The sequence below is a fragment of the Metopolophium dirhodum genome, chromosome 4 (assembly GCF_019925205.1).
Source record: "Metopolophium dirhodum isolate CAU chromosome 4, ASM1992520v1, whole genome shotgun sequence".
In the NCBI taxonomy this organism is placed as follows: Eukaryota; Metazoa; Arthropoda; class Insecta; order Hemiptera; family Aphididae; genus Metopolophium; species Metopolophium dirhodum.
In genome coordinates, this window is record NC_083563.1 from 33650607 (window position 1) to 33666221 (window position 15615).

The 15615-nt window shown below is 31.2% G+C and overlaps 1 protein-coding gene across 1 annotated transcript; it reads right to left on the minus strand.

Annotated features, from left to right (window-relative positions):
• Positions 1-1830: 1830 nt before the first annotated feature.
• On the minus strand, positions 1831-3362 carry LOC132943526 (zinc finger protein 512B-like). Its single transcript, XM_061012564.1, has 2 exons — positions 3204-3362; positions 1831-3000 (listed from the first exon to the last, which is right to left on the minus strand). The coding sequence occupies exons 1-2, from the start codon at positions 3213-3215 to the stop codon at positions 1999-2001; spliced, it is 1014 nt and encodes a 337-aa protein (XP_060868547.1). The 5' UTR covers positions 3216-3362; the 3' UTR covers positions 1831-1998.
• Between the last annotated feature and the right edge of the window lie 12253 nt (positions 3363-15615).

Genomic DNA, 15615 nt, shown 5'->3' on the forward strand with positions numbered 1-15615 from the left:
TAAGAACATTATCTGTGTTCGTAGGTCGGATTTTTACGATTATTTAGTTTTTTAGCAAGTTATGCGTATATAATATAGCGTAAATTAAAAATGCTCATAACTCACTTAAAAACTGAATAATCGTAAAAACCAACAAGTTTCATAATATGTCGATTCACTTTAATGTTTGAACTAACGGAACTAAACATGATCTGCTGAGCGTCAATTTGCTGTTATGAATTTGTAAGGCGGAGACACACGTCATGCGGGTGTGACGTCCTCTTGATACAAATTAGAAAAATCTAAATATGATTTTAAGGTGCCCAGTCTATCTATAGCAGAGTCACCGAACGCAATCGTCCATTTTACAATCTTCACATGTATTTCTACTATATTGTGTACTTAATGTCAACGAGTGTATTATTGTATTGCCTAAACAGTTAATCCATATAATATACATAATAATATGTACCTACATTATTTTGGCGAGGTCAATGCGAAGTGGCGGCGTATCGCGTAAATTATTTAACCGCAATTTATTGTTGTTTCATAATATTTAGGTGTAACCGAGAACCTATATCATCATCAAAGTTAAATTATTTATGGCAATAAAATATGTGTGTTGATAAACATTGGCGAAACACGAAACGAAAAAAAAATCTATTTATAATTAATGATTGTGCGAAACGCGCAATTATAATGTATACAGTTTGTACGAGGGAAGGTAAAAATTAATAATATCATGCATAAAAAACACACTTATTATGTAATTTATAAAATTTCCAAATGTTGGAGTCGGTATAGGTACCCGCTTGTATACAAACTAATCAGTGTTTAAAACTTTAAAACAAAAAAACCCACACACACAGCTATTGAAACGCCACTACGGATAAATTGGTTACCACCATGACGTGCCGAGATTTATGAAGTCCTTGCGATATAGTGGGTTGTATATTAGGTTACACACTATTATGTGGGACGAACAGAAATTTTTTCTTTTTTCTAAATAATTATTGATTGTTAATATTATAAGATTCTTTCGTTATTATTGGGAATAATTCTCGTGAATTTGTTAATCAAAAAATATCGTCAAGTTACAAAATAATAATAATATTATAATATCTACCTAATACCTATCATTATTATTAATAATAAACTGATAAATAAAGATATTAATTTCGTAACCAGAATTGTGTTTCACAAATATTTACTAACAATATCTATAATAATATAATATGTATTGTAATTAGGAACTAAATTAATTAATAAATGAAAAACGATACTTTTGTTTGCCATTATTTATGTCCGCCAATACCAGAGAAATAAATAAGTGCATTAATTATTAATTGATTCATAAGCTAAAATATAATAATATGCATACACTTATCTATTAAAAACAATCAAAATATGCATTAATTATTATAAGTTATAACTAAATGGTCTAGAAATTCAAAATTGTCTAATTATCCAAATTTAAGGAGATTAATCTAATTTTTTTTTTTTGAATTAGCTTTAAAAATGTAATTTTTTATAAAAATAAATATTAAAAACCCGTCTTAAAAATAATTTGAATAAATTATAATGAAATATTTGGAATTTAAATGAAAGAATAATGTAGGTACAACTTTTATTGTAGACACAATGTAAGTTATTAAAATTGCCAAATATTATTCATAACCAAAGTATATTCAACACTGACTAAATGAAATACTTTCGCAAATAACTAGTATTAGTCTTTCATATTTTAATCTGGAAAAAAATATTTAAAATAAAAATAATAATTCAATAGGTTTTTTTCTATAGAATTATAAGATTAGTAGTAACTTGGAGTTATAACGACAAACACGTAAATAATGAAAAAAACAAAATTATTTATTTTAGTTGATAACCAAAAGTTATTAACAACATTTAAAACATATAAAGAAAAAATTGTCTATAAAAATACATGTATACACGGTATAGAAGAAAAATCTAGTAGATTCGATGATGTTGTGCTGGGGTTGAGTCGCTATGAGTGTTCTACTTCTTGTAGTCGAAACTGTGTCCGTGACCGTACGAAGACAGATCTCCACTGCTGTATCCCAGAGATCCACCGTATTGGCTTTCGGAGCCGTAGGACGATAGTCCGTAACCGGAGCCGTAACTGGAACCGTATCCGGAATCGTAACCGAAACCAGAACCGTAACTGGAACCGTGACCGAAACCGATATCAGAAGTTTCGTGTCCAGAGCTGTAGCTGGGAGCGATCAGAGGTGCTGATTCGTGTACGACGACTGGGCTGGCAACTGGCACGGGGATTTGTTTAACTACTGGAACTGCGTATGGCTTGGACACGGGCACGGGAACGTCACGGACAACCGGGACTGGGTATGGCGACGCCACTGGGTGAGGAACTGGCCTGTCGACTGCGTATGGGACTGGCCTTTCGACCGGTACTGGGTATGGGGCAGGTACGTTGACCGGGTATGGGCTGTCAACTGCGTATGGCACTGGGTGTGGTACAGCGACTGGCACGTCGTGTTGAACTGGCACCGGGTACGGGGCGGACACTGGTTGGGCGTGACGGTTGATGATGTGCACTTCCTTGGATATGGGTATGAGGGGACCGGTGGTCGGAGCTGGGGCGCTGGAGTATCCCAAACCGGATGACAATCCGTGACCGGAACCGTAGCTCAGACCGGAGCTGTATCCAAGACCGGAACCGTATTTCAAACCGGAGCTGTATCCCAGACCGGAGCCGTAGCTCAGACCGGAGCTGTATCCCGAACCGGAACCGTAGCCCAGACCGGAGCTGTAGCCCAGACCGGATCCGTATTTCAAACCAGAGCTGTAGCCCAGACCGGAGCCGTAGCTCAAGCCGGAGCTGTAGCCCAGACCGGAACCGTAACCGAGACCCGAGCTGTAGCCCAGACCGGACTGGCCGAATCCAAAGGCGGATCTCTTGTTGGTGTTCTTCTTAACATCCTTGGACGCGTCGGCCCGGACGAGGGCTACGACCGCCAATACAACGAGGGCTGTCGTCTGAAAGCACACGCAAACAATATACGGTTAATATATTATGGCAAAATCTAGTAATATCGTAGTGTCACATAAGAACCCGGGTTTACTGTTTTTAAGTCGATATTGTGTTCCCGTAGAGTGTAGAGGTAGGTAGGTAATACATATAGGTACAAGCAATGTTATGAATCGTTACATAAAATCTTTATACATAGGTAGGTACTCACGATTTTCGTCATGTTGAATGCCGATGGTTGGAAGTTGCTCGGTTGAATGATGATTATTGAGCTCGGTCCGTCGGCTATATATACGTTTGCGGGTGTACGGCGAGTACCCCCGGACTCGATGCGCGGTGGTGAAAAAAAATCGAAGATAATCCGGTCGGCGACAATGTCGCGAACCGGTACCGGTGTATATTGTGTCATCGTTGCTGCTCGTCGCAAATGTCAAAATCTGGAATATTATGGCATCCACGGTGTCCTCGGATCACGTAATTTTCCACGCGTTATTATAAAATAATACAATGTGTGTGCGTTCCTATACTGTTTAGACGCGGGCACACCGATGATTTGGCGCGAAATATTGTACATTCGAAAGTATAACGAAATAGGCGACGGTCCATGCACGGGCCGAGTGTAGTGAGGTTTCGGTATATGTGACCGAATTCCACACTCTTTCGGTATAATATTATTATGCGATATTGTTTTACGACCCGTTTGCATTCGAACCCGCGCGGACGAATGTGTACGGTTGATGATGTGCGTTCGAGTATATTAATTATAATCCCGTACACAGTCAGTATAATCTGCTGTTGCGGTCGTTAATCGGTGATATATTTTTTTATATATTTTTACTCGATGGATGATCTTTACATAATAATATTACACGCGAATACCAGGCATCATAAAATAGTTTTAACGTTTAAAGCCAAAACAAATAGCATATTAGATTCTGAGCGGAGCGATATATTATTATACATCGATAAATGATGTGTGATTGTTTCTATTTGTGTAGGTATGTGCGCACGTTTTATAGTAGGCAAATGCTTCGATCGTCAACATCAAGAACGGTTTCTGGTATCGAATCAATTCAAGTTTTGGGAGGTATAAAGTAAAAATGTCCAAAGCTTTTAAAAATTATCGGGAAAAATAAAAATAAAAATAAAATTAGGGAATTTTTCTCAAACCCCACTTCGGACAAAATCGATTATTTTTTTTTATGACAAAAAAAATAAATAATATCCATAAAGACTCAAAAATTTAGAATCTCATATAAGTATTTCTATGAGACATGATAACATAATAATGATAATAAATTATCAAAATATTTTGGATCTTTTTGTAATACTTATAGATATTTTAAATATTCGACTTTTTTATGCTTTTTTCCGATTTATGTATGATTACATTTTCGTTTCTAAGTAAAAAACCTTGTAAAATTTATTACAAGGGTTTTCGTGAGATGTTCTTATAGAAAATACACAAAGTTTTTTTTTTATATCTTTCTTAGTTACAATTCATAGAAATATTATTTTATAGAAAAAGAGGCAGACAGGTAACTGTTCAACAGTATAGTTTGTTTCGAGTGTAGTTTGTTTTTAATATTTTTCAATAGCTATAATAGCCAATTATGAAAAACCTTGTAATACATTTTCAAGCTTTTTGGCCTAGCAAATTTTTTTATAATTATTTAAAGAAAAAAACTAAAAAATGTCTATAAATAACTACGATAATCGGAATTTTTAATTTTGATATCTGGAAAGTACGAACCATATTCACTTCTCACCAGAAAAGATATTGAAGTTTAAAATCGAAGATTTTTTTCTAATAATCGTGTTTACCTATAAAAAAAACAATACACACATCATTGTAAAATCAATAAGTTTATCGTTCAGAGCTGAATAAGTTAAGCGTAAATGCACAATATTATTTTTTTATGAATGTCTGTTGTTGAAACTTGATGTCAATAAATATTTACACGCAAAATAACGATTTATGATATTTTGTTTTAATTCAAAAAATATTAATTGCAGAAACTGGCAACAGTCCACTTATATCATTAAATTATATTTTACTATAATACACAATGACATTTTAGAAATATTCCTTCGTTTTTCTAAAAATATTGATATAAATGTTTATGATCACCATAAAGCTTGAACATTTAATACAAGACAAGTTGTTTTTTACTACAGTTTATAAATATCAAAATTACATAGGAACAATTTTTTTAACCATTTCATGTCATTACAAGTATCATAAAAAAATCGTAAAAATCACAAACATAATATTTAGCAAATTGTTTTGTGGTTAAAAATGTATACTATTTTCAGTTTTATAAGCAATGGCTTGAACATTTATTAGAAGATTCCTCGTAAGTAGTTATTGTACAAACCTAATAATCTAAGAAATACATAATATGCACAATATTTTATTATTGACATTTCAAGTTCAAAATCGACAGAAACGAAAATTTAAACGAAATTAACAATTGTTGTCGTATCTACTTTATAAAAGAATATCATTCGTATACACCTGACATTTTTCGTTAACGGCTGCTCATATTATTATTAATTATACAGAATTTAAATTTCCAAAATATTTAAATAATTTTTAAAGTAGGTATTGCCGACGACTGCTTATATGATATACCATTCACCTATTTATACCGCTCTACGTCAAGTCGATATTGACTCAAATACTTATAATAATAATATGAATAGGTATATACTATTATAATAAATGAATATTAATAATGCAATAAATGCGATGTTTTCAGCAAAAATTAACTTAACCTGCCGTATTACTAATATTGTAAAGTAAATTGCTATATAGTCGCAATATAAATATATCATAAAATGTACTTAATAATATAGGCTCCGCTTAGAACAGTTATTTGTACGCAATGACTTATGATTGAATTCAAATTTCAAATGTATCACATCCATTACAGTAACTTACTCGATGACACAATGGTACACTCGATACCCATCACTGGCTGCACAACAGATCGGTGACCTACTCGCCCACATTAAAAAATGTATTGTTATTTGAAGGAAAACTATCCATTTCCGATCGGTAAAAGTGATTAAATTATTAAAATATGTAGAACTATTGAAATGTGATGCTTGATTCAGGGACGGACTGGGACGATATTTCAGGCAGCAAAATTTTTTAGCCTAGCCAGGATGAGGTAACCACAAAAATGGTTTTTTTTGTAGCCAGCCAGGGTGGGCCAACGGGAGATGTCCCGTCGTTCTGCCAGTCCGGTCCGCTCCTGGTTTGATTGCATTAGTTTTTTTTATTTACCATCGAATAAACGAATGACCTATTTTTTTTTTTACTCGTTCTGAGGTGTTTTTGTGAACATATATTATTTAAAATCACCCACCTCCCGCAGACAATATAGAACCGACGATTCGTGCGTTTTTGCCGATTCAGACACAATATATACCACTGCGGCGGCGGCGGCATCGTGGCAGTTATCTGAGGATAACCTGTTCGAGACGTATAGGTAATCGTTGGCGATTAAATCGTCCAGACTCCGACGTTCGAATAATGTGCGACGTGTGTCGGGCGAGGGGAAATAAAACGAATAAGCAAACAATATGAATTCGTTCACGAAAAACTGTTCGATTTGAAACACGTCGTGTAGAGCGACTATATTATTATTATTATTATTATATTGTGTCATGTTATTTCGTCCATAATATAATGTATCGTAGAATTGTGTACATATTATAATATCGCATAATATAATATACACATCATCACACTTGGGCGCATTATAATAATACATAAACGCAAAACATCATATTCGAAAGCCTTCCATGTGTGCATCGTATTCAACTACGTATTATAATGTTACATATGTGTTGTGTTGTGTTTCAACAGTGCGAAGTTGTGTCGGCTTTTGTGCGACTTTGCGAGGGTCGCGATTTTAATTATCGTTATCAAATGCCGTTATCGTTAATCGTGGTGTCGTCGGTTTTTGCGTTCGGCCAAAACGCCATTCAAAGTAAACATTGTGTAATGTTATCTTTGTTCTGCACACCACCGGAGGAGGACACTGCACCAGTATTATAGTTGTTGTCCGTACCGCGCGATGAGTATACAGAGTGTTTATTTTTATATTTTAGTTGCCACGAGCTGGGCGATATTATACTAATTATTTCGTATAGCGTAGATCGATTTTTTTTTAAAATTTTAAACGTTCGACGGTAAAATCTAGTGTCTGAATAATAGTTGCAAAAAATCAAAAGAACGCTATTAGGCCATCAAAAGTTGGAAAATATAACGAGACGTAAAACCAGTGCTGAAACCAGACAATTTTTCTGGTGGAGGGGACTCGTACGTCATACATTTTAGTAACATCAAATAGATTATTATTACTTATTAGTTATTACAATTAAATAAATTATACATTAATTGATATTTGATAGTCAATCTAATGAAACGATTTTTGTTTCTTGCATATAAATTGTAAAATACTGTGTGACCGGTAGCTGGAAGGTGTGTTCATTGATAGTAATAATAGAATATGATAAAATCGTAACCGCAGTATTGTACATCTAATAAATACATTTTGTTGACATTTATTTCGTATTTGTCAGGGAGTGAATGATATTCTAGTGGGGGGAGGGGGGGTAAAACATTATTCCCCGCACCCTAATAAGATGACCACCGTGTCGTCATAAAACAAATCACTCTGTATATAAAAATATAATATTATGTATGTGTACGACAAACTATATTACGGAGGTAAATGTCATCTGGTCATGTCGAGGCGGCGGCGGACGTGCGAATCCGCGTTGCATTAGTTCAATTCGTTTTTAAAACTTCATTTCCAGACATGCGAGGGGCCCGATTCCGCGAAATGGCCGCACACCTGTGTACATAATATTATTATACTGTTTCTCATTTCTACACCGTACGTACTGTAATCGTTTTTTTATGGTCACGTGTGAAACGTAGGTATATACGTGCAAGTGTAAGTTTTAGGTATATTTAGGTATACCTATATAAGCCACGTACGCAATATATCCAAAAAATTATTATAATACTTACCTATACCTAGGTTCCTACCCATAGGCGCAAATAGCGTTTGAAATGTGTGTGGGAGGGAGGTGGGCTAAAGTCCTACTATAATAATATTGAATGAGCTTTAAAAAAATGTGGAAAATGTTTGGCGGAGGGGATCCTAAAGCCCCCCCCCCTATTTGGGCCAACCGTAAATACAACCGTAGGTGAATGTTACCTACCGGACGCCGACTGTGCCCATAACATTTTAACAACACGGACAGTACCTACCTACATATAAAGTAACTTTTTCGATAGTTATAGCAGTCATCAATAACCCGTGGGCGTACACATGGAAATATTGGTATAGGTATCAATTTTATCTGAGAAAACTCTTGGATTTATTTCTCAACGTTGAAATTGTGTAACCTCGGAATGGGGAAGGCTATAACAGGTGTACACGTATATTAAGGTGGGTAGCAAAAAAAATGTTGTACATATATGTATAAATATTAAATACATGTGAATAAATTAAAAAAAAACCAATGACATTTTTTTATAAGCTTTTAATGAAAAAATTGAATTATTGACTAAATAAACTTATCAGTACTTAGTTTGCAATGTTATGTACATATTATACAAAAATTAATCTCCGGCATTGGTAGCACATTTTGTGATTTACATTTTATGTTAATGAAACATACATTCTGCAAAACTATATGAATTAAATTATAGTCTTTTAAGAGTATAGTTATACAATTTCAGCTGATAATTTATTGGTTATGATATTTAAATTTTTTTTTTTTTAATAAACAAGTTATAAAAAGATGATGTTACACATTTTTAAATAATTTAATTATCAATGTAAAATAAATGAATCAATAATATTGTTAAATAATTAAATCTTAAAAATATAGGTTTGGTTATGTTCAATAGATAGAAAATACTGACTTTACGTACAACTCATAGAAATAAAATACCGAATATATTAAAATAATATTATATAGGTATTAGAAACTTCTGGGTTTCAGTGGTAAACCACCTGGTTTAAATATATCTAGAACAACATGTTGAAAACATTAATTATTAAGATGTAAAATACATTTCATGTGTCTTTTTCTCCTAAAATTTTATAAAAAATTCAAAAAAGATAGTTTTGTCTATCAATTAAGATACTAAAAAATACTTTGTTTCCGTATATTAAATGTTGTTAACATAAGGTAATTAAATTAATAATTACTTAATTTTAATGATATAACCATATTAAATTTAATTGGTAGTAAAAAAGCATGTGATTTAAAAAAAAATTGTGATTACACAACATTCAAACGTGGTAATGACATACTTAGGACTAGCTATTTTATTTGTATTTTTACTAAAAAAAATAACATAATTTAAATGCATTTTTTTTCAATCTTATTTGAGTATATTTGGTAAAAGGAAACCAATATTCTTGATTATTAAATATTTTGTGATAAGAATTTTGCTTCAATAATTTTTCATTTTCAGATTATACCAGTTGTAGGCCAGTAAGGGTACTCACAAGTATCATAATATACAAATTATTATATTGTGGACTAAATATTTTTCATCGACCAAATGCAGTACCTTTTGTAATAATAATAATAATAATAATAATAATATTTATTTTACATTTTTTTATCAGCTACACAATTAATAGGTAGGTAATCCTAAGGTACTTCATTATTTTTATTATTCAACTGTACTCTTGTTATGCAAATGTTCATGAAATTGTCAATAATTACAATTAAGATTATTTGCATATTATTATACAAACAGACATTTTCTTTTACCGTTACCAATATTGAAGTAGTGTCTATGTCGAAGTCGAGACTCTAATAGGTACTCTATATTGTTTCATCATAAAGAACATAATTAAAACTGTTTTAATATTTATTATCAAGTTGAATGCATTTATTATTTAACTACTTACTCGGCCTTTAAATCTTGAATTAATTTAAATTTTAAACCATGTGTGCTTGCAACTCATTGCCTTTCATACTATTATAAGTTACCAGTCATGTTTGAAAGTGATTTTCAGTGCATGTAAATTATGAGTTAAACGTTATATAAGCGGTGGAGTATTTAGTATTTCGTTTGTCTGGGTACACATTAATTGACTAGCCCTATATAGCTCAACACTATTGTTTTAGAGTAAAAAAAAGGTCATTCACAAAATATCCTGCCCCCATTGATACCTCGACATCGGCTCCCTATACACCACTGAATACAGTACTGCAGTGTTTAAGGCGTCTCACTCACCAAGTCGATAGGTTTGTAAATTGCTGATAAAAATAAAATTTGACAGATAAATCAGTTCCACATAGTATTGTGACATTTGTACATAAAACTTTTTTCTTGTAAAAAATAACTTAATAATGTGTAGTAAATAGTAATCCGATAAAATGCGTAGATACCTACTGAAAATTTTAATGTGGCTGTAATAAATAATGCATTTTGTTGATTAGAATATTCAGTTTTGGTAGTTACCTATAGTCTAAAAGTGAATAATTTAAGAGAATATTTTATTATTATTTTACGATGTTAATCAAAGACTAAAAAAATGTACCTATCATGTTGTTATTCAACATTATCTCATCCTTTCTGTTCTACAACAAAACTGTCCCGAGATTCTATAAGAATGATAATATATATATATATATATATATATACTATATAGTACACAATAATTGATTATTTGGAACTATAATAACATTTTATTATTGAAACGTGTATTTCCCGCAATGCGGATATTTAAAAAAAAAACAAACATAATTGTAATATAATATAATACTTCCAAGTCTTTGAGAGTAAACAAATTCAATTTTTTTTCCGTACTCGCCATTTCATTAGTAAGTATAGAACAATATTTATTTTGTATAGGATATTATTTGTTTAAAATGTACGATAACCTTGTCTGAGTGTTTACGCGTGTCCTACGTGTTCAAATAGCGTCGCATGCAATACAATACTGTACGAATATACAGTAACTCCTTTCATTTAATTATTTATATTTTAATACAATAGATAACATTTCGTAGCAACGGCTAACGAAAAATATTTTATTTCCACGGTGGGTCGATAGGTGGTAATAACAACCTACTATTAATATTAAAATATAGACGAACGATTTTGTGAACCACTCCCTTCTACACTCTACGGTGTAAATTATACGTTATTCATTGTAAAATATATTTTTAAATATCCTGTTTTTTTCATATTGCCGGATATTGAGTTACTGAAATATTTCCGACGCAGCATTATACTGTGTATAGTCTATACATAAATTATAAATACTGGAAATTAAGCATAAAACGGGGGTGCTGAAGGAGGGAAAAAAATTCTGTATTCACATTCTGTTAATATCCCTTTACTTCAAAAGCTTTTTCTTCGTTTTTTTTTTTTTTTAGTTTGACTTTATTAACTCTTTCAAACGTTCGTTTATATTTAAAAGTTAAATCTAATATTAATATTCAAAAGTTCAACCGTGACATTTCTATAATATATTATTTTACATAATATGCGTTACTCATTTTCGACAGAAGCAATTTTCTGAAGTCTCAATTCCTATGCTTTTATAAATTTCATACGTATCAAAATAACAATAATGAATATTCTGTTATAATGTATGCATGTAGCTTCCGTTTAATGCAAATGGATATATTGTTTCATTAAAGTAGTTATGACAATTTACCGTGACTCCAGTTAAAATTAGTATGCAATTATTTAGTGTCATTCAATTAATGCAAACTATTAGAGTAGGTATTATATTACGAAATGTCGCACATACATTTCAGACGTTTTGTCGCATTCAAGTCCGTTTTTTAAAGTCATAAGCGTGAGAGAATAACTGAATATGGCAAGTATCGTATGCACAATATGAAAAGCACGTTTTCGTGTGATATTTCGACGTAAGCTTTAAATGAACAAATTACGTGTTATGTATTTTTTTTGATATTGAATTGTATTAAATAACATCAAATGGGAAACGTATGATTTTAAGTCTGCAGTAATGTCTACTCATGCAGATGTAGAAGTGTACGCATAAACCAGAGACGTTTGAAGACTTAATATTGTTCTTATTATTAATTCGCTTGAAATTTAATAAAACATTTTGTATTTGTTTTCGCACTATGTACCTAAACCTCTCGACTTGTCCTTCCTCCACGCTGTTTTTGCCGTCAACGCAAGTTTTTATTTTGGCTTTGTTGCATAACCCGCAGGATTTCACTCAACCTCGAAAACTCCTGACCTCAGTATTGCGAATCTATTCGGTTTCACGGCATACCTATATACAAAGGGACCGTTATTGTTTTTCTTTTTATACCTTTTTATTAGTTTCCCTTTTTAGTGCATTTTTTCTCGTCATTTTATAAAGACAGATATAAATACATATTTATATATATATATATAATTATATTGTTTTGTCCAGAACAAAACGCAAAACATAGATGTAAAAATAAAACGTACATTTTCTGGTCCATTTAATTTGTAGTAGATTTAACTTTGCTATATTATATTATTGTTGAATTAAATTTAACGTTAAATAGATGGTAGTGCATTAAAACGATCTCGTTGAAAAGTTATATACCAACTCCAGTAGAATAGATATACCAAATAATATTTACTATTTAGGTCCAACTGTTAAAATATATCACATTAAGAATTGGAAAAACAAATATTTTTAAAAAGCTTGACAGGACATAATAAACTGTAGTTAATTTAATAGTACATTTAAAAGCAACGTTTTATGATCATAAAAAAATATTCTGATTTTAGCTCATTATGGTGTTTATATGAATTTTTAACAACTTTTTACTAAAATATTAATACATAATAATAAAAATAATTCTGAGTAGGAATATTATATTTAATATAATGATAAAAGTGCATTAAAAAATTGAACATTTTTTAGAAATAAATATAAAATAAATTTTGTAGTGGAGTTATAAGTATAAATAAAAAAATAAAATATAAAAAATTGCAAAGGTCAGTGAATAATTAATGAAATATATTATCAATGAACAATTATATTTTCAAGTAATATTATTTTGAGCTAAAAATGCACTGAAATTAAAATAATATTCTATGAGAAAATGTTTCAAGAACTTACGATTTTTGATCTTATAGTTTATTTGTATATAGGATGGAAAATAATGTCTCAAAACAAATTTTATATTACGATTTACATTTAATAAAAAAACAATACAGGTAACAAAATGTAAATCATTATTCTATTATAGTATACTAGAATACTAGTTAGTAGTTAGTAAAATAATATTATTGAATTATATAAATGATTATCTAACTATAAATTAAAAATGTATCTTCACTTGATAATGTAGGTAGGAATTAATAACTATCATTCAAATGTATTTGGTTAATCATTTTTGAAAAAAATTGCTGTGCATTTAGCTATATTGTAATTAAATGTACTAATATTCTAAATTTCTTTCGCAGAATTCTACTATTTTTTTTTAAAAAAATCTATGCTTAATTATCTCTAAAAAGTATAATAATGGTGTAATTTAAGGAACTTGCATGTTAGTTCTTAAGTTTTAAACGATAGACATTATTTTCAGTAGCACTGCGTTAGGTACTATAAAGTTGAAAACATGTTACTTTTTTTTTATTTTCTCAATCTTTTGTGAAGATGAACACGTCATATTTTTTGTTTGTTTAAATCGACCTTTTTGAATGAAATATTTCAAATGTAGGGTTGTTACTTGTTATATATAACTTGACAGTTGTGAAAATAACGTTTTGTAATTTTTTTTCAATAAGATAAAAACGAGTTTACAGAACGAGAAATCTACAAAAGAAAATCGATCGTTTCGAAGTCATCAGAAAAATTGAAAAAAGAAATATTATATAAAACGTATATGATGTATTTATTGTCAAAATATTATTGGGTCATCGAATACTGAATATGTGTGGTAACGTATTATTATAAAATGATTACAATCAGTGTCGTCTGTTCAGTTCGATTGAAATACAACACGCGTATAATTGGTTTAAGCACATTAAGGATTTCTTGAAAATCGAATTGTCGTGTATTATGTAAAACCCAGAAAAAAAAATGAATTTAAATAAGAAGAAATATTGTAATCAAGCTTGTCGAAGGCTTGTGCGGGTGAGAACATTAGTGGAAATAAGGGGAATTTTCGGTTACCGGATATAGTCAGTTTAATTAATTTCACACGACGGTGACGACGAAAAAATAAATAAAAGTCGTGTTATTTAGTTTGGCGGTCATAGTTTGTATACCATTAATATTAATATACTATGTCACTCAGCAATAAGTGAAGTAACAAAGTAATATTAAGCATTTATAAATCGAACTCCTTTTATTGTGTAGGCATCGATCACCCACACAAAAGTGCGTAATTCAATTTATACCTAACTACGTAACAGTTGGTGCCCAAAATGTAAGTTGTACTTTAGGTAAATGGTACCTAAACGGTTCATAAAAATTAGCTAAACCAGATCTGACTGTGGTGAAAACTAAAAAGTACCTGCCCGCACGGCGTGCGCCCTTTCATTTTGCTGCAGTTTGTAGCACCTGTTGCCGTGGTGGTGGTGCAGGTTCCTGTACGAAAGGACTAGGTTGTCGACTTGAAAAAGCGGTGTGGTTATACGAAGGGGAGGTGTCGGAGGTCGACGGGCACCGAAAGAAATGGAAGATTTACGAGCTTTCTGTTTGCACATACATTACAGTCAGCACAGTGAGGCGGCTGTGGCAGTTGATTAATGAAAACTCGGAGTGTGGTATATACGTCATATTATATATATTATATGTGTGTGTGTGTGTGCGTCTGCGTGTGTGTGTTCATATATATATATATATATATATATATATATATGCATATTGTAAATGGATGTATAGATATGTATGTTTATTGTATATTATATATTGGTACAGGTATGTGTAGATACTTATACGTACCACACGCCCTAAGTCATTTTTAGATACGTTCAAATTGCTTTCACCCCTATTGTTATAAACATATTGTACATAATATGTGTGTTGTAGTGCGTACCACGGTGTGCAGTTTTTAGCCAATAGTGAGTTACGTAAATGTACAGAAAATAAATTATCTGCATCGGTGTTAATTTGTTATAATAATAATTTTTGAGAAACATTGATAATAATATTATTATACAATAGACCTAGGTATAATAACATGAAAACTGCTAATGATTAAAGATGATTTTTCTTTATTAGACCCGTGACATCAATGTCTACCATTATGGTGGGACATTGGGCGATATTGATAAGGTTTTAAAATACATATTTCTGAGTGTTAACGATGTATATAATATTATAGTTAAATACTATTTAATACTAGGTAATGTGTTTAAAGATAATTTATTTTGTCTTTGTGTAGATGTATCATACTCTGTTTATATACACAAATAGCAATTGGATATTTGTTAATTATTTAATTCTTTAGTCATCAATGTGTAAATACGACATCAAAGCAATCAATTCTATGCGTCACGCATTTAAAAATGAACAACACCAGAGTAAACAAAATTTAATATAAATTATATTATATGTATACAGGGAAGTAGGCACACAGACATACAGTATTAGTTA